An 11641-nucleotide genomic window follows, 5' to 3' on the forward strand; every position below is an offset into this window, starting at 1 on the left:
AAGCATAAATATAATTGAGAAAATTATGATCAAAAGCAACCATGGCAAAGAAAAATAAATAAATAGGATATGAAAGTGTTTATATAACTCGATCAATTTCCCTTGAAAAATGAGAGGTGCAAGAATGTTGGGCCCTAGATCAAAACAGCAATAATCCATATCTACTTGTTAATGTTATGTGATTTTTAGCCTTTCTCACCCCAAAATTAGCTCAAATGGTGAAGTTTTTCTTCATATTTATAAACTAAGCACTAATCCCTTTGAATTAATCCCAACAAATCGTCACTACCCTGAAAAATAACGGCATGGCACCGGCCACCTCTCATTTTCCTATTCACATGTGATGCGTACAGTCAATCGCTAATGCCTGCTTGTGATTGCTTCTCCCCAATTTCGGGCTCTCTTTTTCGTTTGTTGTCTTCAGCGCTGTCAACTAATAAATTATTTAGTGATATTGTAAGTGCTCTACCGACAACTTTTCCCCCAAAGTGAAAGTGCAAGTGTTAAATGCTTTATTAATAAATGGTAGAATACCAACAAAAAAATCTTAAATTATGTCTAATGTGACATTAATACCTCAAACATTTTCTAAGTCATGAATAACTACAAACTTTAATGTGACAAAAACACCATATGACCGTTAAAAATCTATTGTGGCGGCTTACGTGGATAAAGTTGGCAAACATAACTGGATAATTCCACCGAAGCCCAAGCTTTGTCCAGTGTGACATCAGTACTCCAATATTTGCCATCTTGAATAGCATTCTTGTGTCATGCCATCTCGATAAGTGTTACCCGATTTATATCCATTCTAATCCCTACATAGCATTGTAATTCGATTTTCTTTTTTTCCGTTTGACATCAAAATCAAAATCAGAAGAGATTAGTGAGTTTCTTTTTTAAACTCTGAAAAAGTTGAAAATTTGTAAATCAAATTATTATATGGATGCTTGATATTTAATTTTCTTTGCACATGAAATCATAAATATATCATACACATCATTTTATACCAACATCTACCATCTAAAACATTGACACAGTCAACTCAAATGCATGTGGATCCAACAGCCCTTCCACACAACAAATTTTTGCAATTTTGATTTTGTTTGCACTATCGCTATCGGTGTTTGTTTATGTACTACATTTCGTGTATGAATTAAATTTCCTTAAATCTTTTTTTTGGTTTCGTCGCTATGTTAGCTTTTTTTTTTTTTTTAATTGCAATAGAAAAATGCTTTTACAGCTATAACAAACATCTTTATTTCTAGAGGACTATCCTTTCCCTTTATTAGTGTTTAATCACTATCTGGGAGATAATCAATCAATTTCTTACCCAATGTTCCTGCATGGTACGAACAAGGCGACATTGCGTTTCAGTCAATTTTGTAGATTAGACATCTTTCTAATTCAACAAAAAGAGAACATATTTTCTAATAGAATTATCTATCATCCATTCCCATAAAATTACCTACTAATCAAAATGATATATTTACTTAAAGAAATGTTCCCCGACGTATTCTTCCCCAATTAGTTTCCCACTCTCTTATGAAATGCAACAACGGAAAAGATATTTTTCTTTTCCTTTTCAACTTGACATGTGCCCCGTTTCTACGAGGAAATTATAACTCTATTGCTGCACGTATCCCCCTCAAAATGGAAATAGAAACAATTGATGGAAATGATAGTTCGGGTCTGCTTGTCTCGTGAAAAAATTGGTGCGAGATCAGATTTTTCTAGTTAAAATGCTGCTTTTCAAGGATGATATTCGTGAGTCTTCGTTGGATTTGAAATTGGTGTTGTCATTTCCTAAGAGCACCAATGATAACTATTCTATTTCTGGACACAATTTCTAGCCAGAAATAGATTATTATATTTCTCTTCCTTGAACGGGTTTCTAAGCAAAAATACACGTTTGATAATAATACATAATTTTTTTATAATGACACAAAATTTCTTTCTTCTGGGCGGGCAGCCAACTAGTAGCGAGGGCGAGCAATGAAAAAGTTTTTATTTTTCATTTTGTTCTCGAAATAGAAAAGTACAAAAATTTTACTTCTCATTTATATTTCAAACTTATTTCAAAACTTACAATTTATTTAAGAAACAGAAAAATGAAATTGCTTTACTAAATAGATTTCCGTTTCAAACCTGCTCTAAAGAATAGAAAAATAGATCTTGTCAAAAATAGAATGGTTATTATATGCACCCTAGAGGTGTACAACGGAAACTTCCCGAACCACGAATTGTTCGGACCCAACCGGACTAGCCGGTTCCCATTCTTGGAACTAGTGACCGGTCAGACTGATTCCCAATTCCAAGGTAGGAACCGAACCGACCGGACCGGACCGGACCAATTGATATAATAATAATAATAATAAAAGTTGAGAAAATAGATTTGCTCCTTTGTTCACTTCACTGAACTTAGAATTCGGTCCAATCACTATCTCATATGGAGGAATGTCTTGCATTTTGGTCGGATCGATCGATGATGACTGTCTAGATATGGAGCCAATTCGCCTTTTTCCTTTTGCTTTTAATTTATTAGGATTTAACAAAAATTGCATCTTCGTTTTAATTTAGATCAGGTTTGCCTTAGAAGCTTTTTTGTTGCGTCTATGTATGCTGTAATTCGCTCAACATTCAGTTTGTTTTGTTAGGCAACTCACGATGTTTCGGAGATGGAGCAGAGCACTTAATCAATTATCAAGGGTTAGTCCAAAGAAATAAGAAGTAATAATATTTTTCAATTTATTTTTGCCCGATTCCACCGGACCGGTCAATTAGTCCGGTTCCCAGTCCTCTCGGTCTGGTTCTCGGTTCCACCTCGGAATCGGACTGAACCAAAAACCGATTAGTCCTAATGCACCCTAAGAGTCTCGCGATTCCTATCATGCGATAGCACGTGAATTACTTGAGTGTGGTTGTAATATTCATTATATCATTTCATCAATAATGAAATCCCGTTTTGCTCTTCCCGTGATCATAAGTCACATCGAACAAACCACATAAATTCGATTTCCAATTTATCTCCTCATTCTGTGCATTTTATTCAACTGCTTCTTATAGTTACGATAGAGTGAATCTGGGTAACATCATTTAATTTTGAGGTCTGATTGATGGACCATGTCATAAAGGTGTGGTACAGAATAAGTTAAATAGCTCATAAATGCGGCCATGGGAATAGGGGCAGCTCTCTTTAAGAATTTAACCTGAGTATGGTGCGGACTGTCATGTTTGCGATTTGCTTCCCCACTATTCATTTTGGAAGATGAAGCTCTGCTCTGTTTTTTCGATGGTGCCTAACGTAATTGTGAATAAGAATTTAGCCTTCGATGGCATGGATGAATTGCATATCCGATACAACAATGGCTCGTATTACACCTTCGATATGAAACATGAGGCCATTAATTTAATATTTGCACCCCATTTTGACTAAGATACTTATTTTTTTCAATCAATTAACCGGAATAACCTTCTCTCTCTTCAATTTATTACTTTCTTTATCAAGCTAACAACAAAATTGACTTCCATCCGTCATCCCTTTTATCGGTTTCACAATATAAATATCCCATTACACCCAATAAGACTTCATCTTATCATGTGTCATGCTTTGCCTAGAGAAGGTTGTTATTTTAAATTAATGGCTTCATATTTCTAATCAAAGGTGTAATACTTTGCCTAAAGGAGGTTGTTACGTTAAATCAATGGCTTCATATTTCTAATCACTTTTGTTTCCAACTTGATAAATAGCACATCTTTCTTACTATTGGAAATATTATAATTACTAATAGATGCAATTTTGGTAATGTAAAGTATTAGGGATGAACATGGTCCGTGTGGATGGTTCACACCCTAGATCCGGGAACCACCCACTAAGGTCAGGTTACGAAAAATGAGAATCGGAAACCGCCCGTTGATTCCATGGATTCACCCAAGAACCAGATCACTAGTCTGGTCCGATTCCCGGGTGGATCCATAGAACAGATCCCCCTAAGCTTCACACCTTTATACAACAAAGAATTACACAACGAAATCACCTCATTAAAGTCTATCTTAATTAGAGCCAATGAACTAGCAATATTAGTATGTTAGGAAGTGTGTAAGCAAGAGACCACACTCACCAAACTTGCTATAAGTGGGCAATAAGCACACAGTTATCTAACATAAAAACTAACAAGTAGCCTAGGAATTTAGGATTTTTCGTTTTTATATTAAAAATTAAATATATATTATATATATTATCGATCCGGACCAAGTGAGCGATTTCACACCTGAAATCAGGAACCGGATCGGTACTCACCAGTTCCAATAACCGGACCGATTCCCTTAGGAACCATCGGTTCTTGGGCGCTCCGGTTCGGTTCCGTGCAATCTGGTGGTTCATGATTCCTTTGCACACCCCTATAAAGTATCCATTAGAAGTCTGCATCTATTGGCTCCTATAAGATATTCTAGAAAAGAATTCATTATTAAAGAAAGAATTACATAAATAGTTTTTACTATTAATTTTGTAGATAAGACATCTTTCTAATTCAACAAAAAGGGAAAAATATTTATAATAGAATTATCTATCATCCATTCCCATAAAATTACCTACTAATCAATATAAATTATTCATTTAAAGAATTGTTCCCCCGACGTTTCGTCCCCAATTAGTTTCCCATTCTCTTATGAAATGCAACAACCGAAACAATATTTTCTTTTTTTCCCTTTTCAACTTGAGACGTGCCCGGTTTCTACAAGGAAATTATAGCTTTATTGCTGCACGTATCCCCTCAAAATCGAATAGAAACGATTGATGGAAATAATTGACGAATGATAGTCGTGAGCGTTCGTTGGATTTGCAATTGGTGTTGCCATTTCCTAAGATTCTCGTGACTGCTATCATGCAACAGAACGTGTTTTCCCCCTCAAAGAGCAGACGCCGGAGAGCGCAAGAGAGGGATGGTAAAGGAATTCGATATGCGAAGCTTGGGTTGACGTCTTGAAACTTGACAGTTTGCGGAGAGGTGTCTTCGACAATTGACGATATCGGACCGTGCATCCAGCCGAAGTTTATGTGGATTGTGGACTTAAAATAGAGTCGTTGGACGAAGAAACACTTCGTTAATGTCCTCCCTTCATCGACAATCTGCCTTTGGAGTTCTTCCGTAGACTTTGGTTCCAAAACACCAAGTTTTTTAGACGAAACGCTTTGCCTCCGAGTCCGCATGCCCTTTTTGTTTTTTGCTTTTTTGGTTCAAACTTCACGTTTTGAAACGCTGAGTTTTTTCTTATGCGATATCGAGAACACCTTCTTCGTAGACCATAAATCGATGAGTTCCCTACGAACTTAACAATCTTGTAACATCAATCGAGTTGTATTCGCATAAGCTTCCGTCAAACGGTCCTTGAACTAATACAAGACACCTACCTAGTCCATAAACTACCAGCCACTAGGTTGTTGGTGGAGAAATCTTCGAGTCACTCGATAACCTCGACCATGACCTTGGGTCAATGCACCACACGTCTATATTCATGAGAAGCGAGCTTTGCCCTAATCTTTGTTGCATCTACCATATGTTCGTCTTCCAACACATTCTTTTTATCACAAAAATACAACAAGACACCGCGTGACCAATAACTACCCCTGCCATGTTGGAAGATGGAAGTACATAATTTAAGGCCTTTGCTCTCAACTGGAACTCGATGATGAGAGTTCTATAATTCATATCTAACCAATTAAAAGAAAAAAGTGAATGTCGATTGCTTGCAGATTAAATCACAAGTGAGCTTTGTTTAGTCACATTCAGTCAACTTTTTTTGGCTCTTGCTATCCGGAAAATGAAAATGAACCAGAAGAAAACCAAACATACGATCAGATTGACCTAAATTTCTCGGATTGAAGTTTTGCTCTTGAAGACATTTCTTTGGCGATAGGAAGAACCTTCTTGTAAAAAATTTGGTCTTAGTTAACGCCTTATAAATGGAACTGATTATTTTTTATTTTTTATTTTGTGACTCAGGGAACCCCGCACGGCCGGGAGCCGGAGATAAACCACTGGGGGCGACACGTGCTAGCCACCACACACGTGCCACCGGGTAAGTCGCCAAAGGGCTCAAAGCTAACCTTCCTGCAACTTGCGTTGCAGGAGCTTCGAACACTAGACCTCCTCAATGGAAGTCTAGTGCCTACCCAGCTGAGCCACCGCGGCGGGTGGTTGGAACTGATTATTTTGCGCTTACTAATCAACGGAAAGTGAGCATGTGATGTTACATGTGCCGAATTCGGTACAATCGGAAATGGGAGATGGAATTTTGGCTCGGACATCCAAATAGGAATATACAGAACTAAAGTATAAGATGTTGACTAAGACAAAAGGAATTACAGAAGGTTGACTGAGACAACCATGAAATTACAAAGGGAAGACAAATTAGAATTAACCCAATTGTTTGTTGTGCCAATCAGAATAATGAGAACATGCATTAGATATTGTCATTTATGCTGGGCAGAGTGCACTGAGACCGTCATAAGCATATGTCGAATAAAATATCATTGATATTGATCGAGAAAATGAACCACTCATATTATAAAACATTCATAAATTCCAGCATCACATTTTTCACAGACTCCTCTAGTTTTATTTTATTCGAAACCCACTAGGGAGAAAAAAAAAACAAAGGAAGGGGGTGCGGGCACGGCGGGGCGGTTCTCAGGCCAGAAAAGAGCATTGATCAAGAGTTAACACACAATTTAAATCGTTCGGAAATGTCTGACGCGATCGATGACGGCTTGGTAATTAACCTTGTTCTTCCAATCCATCACATTGGCATGGATTGACGAGCAGAAGAGTCACAAACTCTTTGAAATTGGTCCCAGCATTGACGTAGTGATCTGTTTCATCTTCATATACCGCATGCGTGGCTCGTGCAAGATTGATAATTCGCATGAGGAGTACCATGGGAACGGCAGTCGGACGGCACAACTCTTCGTTAATGTCCTTCCACGCATTGGCCACTTGTTTACAGAGTTCCTTCTTTGCCTCTTCCTCTGTAACACTGTATTGTTTCATGAAACACTCCACTGAAGATGCCACATGACCTCTCTCTTGCTCAAACTACAAAAATATATATATATATATATATATATATATCATTGGAATTATTTTTTCTCCTATTGATAAAACCTATGAAAATAATTTAGATTAAATGATGTTGTTCACTGGTATAGCTTTTGTATACCTTGTGTCCAGCAATGTCATTCATAAGCCGACCGATTACTTGCGAAGCCTTCACTATCCTGGGGTCGCTAGACAATAACCAATCAAAAGCATCTTTTGTTACAATATCTCCCATTCCCAGAAATGCTGTCACAAATGCCAATTGACTACCAATGCTTATTAATGCAATAGGCATGTACTCCTCCATCGTCGGTACGTGACTATGGTGGAACCATTTGGCTTCTGCCAAGTATGCTCTCACTTGAATTTTCATCTGAGAATTCATCATAAACGTAAAAGCTACATCAATATTCGAGTTTTAATGTATTTGATGGACATAGATATATGACAGTCTTTCATCCTTATCCAAAAGCTTAGTATTTTGTTTCAAGTGGACAAAGTAAAAATCGCATTTGATTGATGTAATGTCAAATGGCTTACCACTTCTTTTGCATAAAAGAGGCGGTATGATCTTCCTTTTCTAGCCAATTCGTTGCCAATTTCATCATAAAAATCAAGAAGTGTCTTGTAAAACACTTGCATGCACTTTGGCAATCCTTCTTTGGCATCAACATCCCACCTGAGTTCAAATTTAAAAAATACTAAACTTGATCCTAATCAACAGTTGGTCAAATTAAAATAAGTAAATTTAGAATCTGTAAATTGAGAAAAGCCCCGAGTGCCAATTGTACCTTTCAATTGCTTCCGTGAAGAGTTCTAGTTCTTCCAATGTGCCATAGACATCATAGATGTCGTCAAGAATGGAAAGGATGACCATCATTTTGGTTACTATTCCTCTAGCAATCTCGTACACCGGCTCGAAATAAATTCCTAACATCCAGACATACAACTCCCCAAGCCTATCTCTAGCAAATGGAAACTCCCTCTCTATATCTATATCCTTCCACCACCTACAATTTACCAACAAATCTCGTTTAGGGCAAACACATCAATGATGGAATTATAGAAAGTACTTTGGACCAATGATCCAAAGAGATAACACTCCTTGACATGTGCAAATGATTTTTAGTTTAGAATAGATTGCAATTACACTAATCAGTCTATAACAATTTGGTGTTTTAGAACATCTAGCTACTCCAAACACACTATCATGAAGTTCACCTGGTAAGGTTGCCGAGTTCTTTCTGGTGTTGCTCTTGCAATGAATTGAAATCGAGCTTAGCCAAAGAGAGCAGGACTTCATTATGTGAAGGTTCCTCTTGGTAGAATTGAATGTAACGCCTCGCCTCTAGCCTTGGCAAACCCTTTTGGATTGGCTGATGCAGGGCATGACTCACTTGTTTTACGAGATTAGGGCTTACTTTCTTTTTCTCAATTGATTCAAGGTGAGATATAGTAAAAGCGAGTGCATCATTCAAAATATCATCGCCGTGATAACTTAGATGGCAAGCTTCAAATAGACTTAGCATTCCCTGCACGTCAGCAATGCTCGATTTGTTGAAATTTCCTTCACTGTCCTTGAACCTATTAAAGATTTCTGTATGGCCAAATGGAATATGGGAGAAGATGCTATCATCAAATGCTGTGAAAAGCACCATGTTCAATATCTAGATCAATCGAAAACGATGGAAAAATGACATACTAAACAAAGGAATCGGAAGAGAGGCCTACTCACCTTTTAAAACGAGAAAATTTGAAGAACACAAACTATGAGAATTAAATACATAAACAGGTTAACAAATAAACAAATCAACATCAAAGTAAACTGAACATACCAATGATTTTATATGTTCCCTCTAATCAATCAAATGGATTATCAAGCTAGTATCTGCAATATAATTTCGCTAACTCAATAGTCAATGAAATTGAAACATTACATACCACATGGAACATTGTAACCTTGTTGTCGTAATAATCGAAAGAGAACAGCAACAGTGTGAAGGTTGTCATCATTATCGCCGTAGTGAAACTCGAAATAGCTTCTATGGATTTGTTCTAGCTGCTCATCTATCTCATGTTCAAAATGGTAGGCAAATCCCAAGCGTTGGATCCGATCAATCAAGTTCAACTTTTGCGATGGCTTATCCATAGCACCCATCAACATCTTCCTCACTTCTCCTTTCAATCTCTCAATATGTTCCTCTACTACGCCATCAGAACTCTACAATTAATACAAAATTGAAAGTTCAACAAAACAAAAAATAGAGGTAATTGACGTAAATCGAGTAAGCATGCCAGAAACATATGAGGTTGCCTATGATCCAATTGATCACAATAAAAATCTGAGTTGAAATTACCTAAAGATTATACCGTTAAGACCAATTTTATTTACATTAAAGTTCTTTCTACATTTGTCAAGTCATATGTGCATCCCAAAGGTTCGCACAGAAATTTTGAATCATGCAAGGACCAACCCTTGCATGGGGTTTCCAATAAATTAGAACTTCTTTTTCTGATTAAATGCTGTAGAATGATCATCACCAATCCAAGATTATTCTTTATGCTCTCGGTTTTCAGAAGACATAACAGCTGAAAATTTTTCCAAAAGTAATTTAAGAAAAGGAGTAACTTAAATGCTACCGTCGAGTTGGAGTTGGAAGCATGTTTGAGAAAGTAATCCGCCCATATGGTTGGATGAAAAATTGCCGATCCGCCTTCAGGGACCAGGCTTGTTTTTTCAGCAGGAGAAGAAGATGGGACTCTTGAAATCGGAAGAGACATTTCTTTTTGCTACTTTCTAGATCTAGGTAGCTGAAGAACACTGGAGGGAGAGTAGAGGCTTTTCTGGGAGTGTCCAAACCTTATGGATGGGTATTTATAGTCGACAGCATCTAAGGAACAGAAAAGGCAATAGTTAATTCATTAAAGCATCTTCTTCCCCCTATATTTTTATTCGGGTTGAGTGTCGTGTAAGAAAATGTCTCCGTACCTTTCGAATTTGAGGCCGTTGGACGAAACTCGATCCGAGAATTACGGACGCTCGACCACCGTTTGATATTGGAGAGCTGAAATGCAATGCTGGCCTGTCAATCGCCATGACGCGATGGCGCCACTACATTGTGGGGGGCCCGACTATGGAAAGAAAACGAAGAGAGGCCCGTGATCGAGAAAATATTGGATGGATTTTACACTCCCGTAGTCGAAACGTAAAATCATTCAAAAGTCGACACGTGGAGTGACGTGTAAATGGGGTCAGCTATTCAAAATTTGCTCTTCCCACTCCTTTGCTCTCTCGTGATGTGTAAATGGAGTGACGTGCACGCATGCATGCTCGACGCTCTTTCTCCTCTCCTCTCCTCTGCGGACCGTCTCCCGCCTCTCTCTCTCACCCCGACGGTAGGGTTTTTTCTGCAAGTTGTCTTTGCCTCTGCAGACCCTCTCCTTTCTTAACGCCTCTCCTCTCCCTTCCTTCCGTAAATTCAAAATTTCAGGTTCCATCGTCTTCGCTCTCTCCGGCACTCGTGCTCGTGCTATATTTGAGCCGACGTCGCTGGCCAGGCTCCTGCTCCCGTCAACGTCCGCCGCAAGCTCGCTCGACCTCACCTCCATCTTCACCGTCACTCTCGCCCTCCCTCCTTCGATCTTCCCTCAGTATGGAGGGAAGTAGATTTAGAGGTATTGTCTAAAAGACAGACCTATGGCCTTAGCTTTAAACTGGGCTCTTTCAAGCCCATATCCCACGCAACATTGGGTATTCAAATTAACACTATTAGAATTTTATGATGAAGAGTCGCCACTAACTTATTGACGTCAATTAGAAACTAAGTGAAGTAGGGGAGCGTACTTTACCTTTTACACAACTAGAGAATCTAGGGACAAGACTTAATTACAGTAATTAACTAACTAGTATTTGTTCGGTACCTAATCTTGTTCATTTTAAAAATACGTCTATTAGGCAGTTCGGATCGACTTTAAACCTATCTATGCAATCATGCGGGTGCACAGTCATTAAAATTACAATCAGCAACCAAGGAAGCATTAAATATATGACAAAGCAAAGCGAGAGTTTAACGCTAAGAAATAAGAAATCTGCTGCTCCTAACTAGGCTAAAGGGAAACTAAAATTAATATACTGAGAGTGCACAATCAATTGGTAATTGAAATAAAAATGAGCAAACAATGATCTAACATATGTTTATAAGGACATTCAAATCTTATGGTAAAACCCTCATAGCTTATTCAATTTTAAGCATAATTTTTGTCAAGGATCTTTGCACATTTTAAGAGAAAACTATTCAAAACTAATTTTAAAGATTTTTCATGACTTTTAGAATAAAAAAAAAAATTAGGAATTTGTAAATTTTTTAATACTTGTTTTTAAAAAAGTATATTTTATTATAAATTTTAATTGATAATCCAAAAATAGGGACTTAGGCTGGCCGTCCGGTCCGGTCCGAACATGGGCTGCTATGGACTCTTGTGAGCCTGGACTGGGAGCATAAATTGGGCTCCATTACACCAAGCGTCCCTTTTAGTAATAA

At 37.8% G+C, this 11641-nt stretch overlaps 1 protein-coding gene across 1 annotated transcript; it reads right to left on the reverse strand.

Annotated features, from left to right (window-relative positions):
* Nucleotides 1-6779: 6779 nt before the first annotated feature.
* Nucleotides 6780-10709, reverse strand: LOC108956993 ((-)-germacrene D synthase-like). Its single transcript, XM_039314663.1, has 7 exons — nucleotides 10536-10709; nucleotides 9042-9321; nucleotides 8322-8697; nucleotides 7892-8110; nucleotides 7641-7779; nucleotides 7222-7473; nucleotides 6780-7097 (listed from the first exon to the last, which is right to left on the reverse strand). Exons 1-7 carry the CDS (start codon nucleotides 10707-10709, stop codon nucleotides 6780-6782), a joined length of 1758 nt encoding a protein of 585 aa, XP_039170597.1.
* Nucleotides 10710-11641: the final 932 nt, after the last annotated feature.

The sequence above is a fragment of the Eucalyptus grandis genome, chromosome 6, assembly GCF_016545825.1.
Source record: "Eucalyptus grandis isolate ANBG69807.140 chromosome 6, ASM1654582v1, whole genome shotgun sequence".
Taxonomy (NCBI): Eukaryota; Viridiplantae; Streptophyta; class Magnoliopsida; order Myrtales; family Myrtaceae; genus Eucalyptus; species Eucalyptus grandis.

Coding starts and splice junctions, on each gene's coding strand:
- LOC108956993 (XM_039314663.1), bottom strand. CDS start 10,709: ATGGAGGTGAGGTCGAGCGAGCTTGCGGCGGACGTTGACGGGAGCAGG. Junction 8,111..8,321: donor GAACTCGGCAACCTTACCAG/GTGAACTTCATG, acceptor GGTAAATTGTAG/GTGGTGGAAGGATATAGATA. Junction 7,474..7,640: donor TCTTTTATGCAAAAGAAGTG/GTAAGCCATTTG, acceptor ATGAATTCTCAG/ATGAAAATTCAAGTGAGAGC.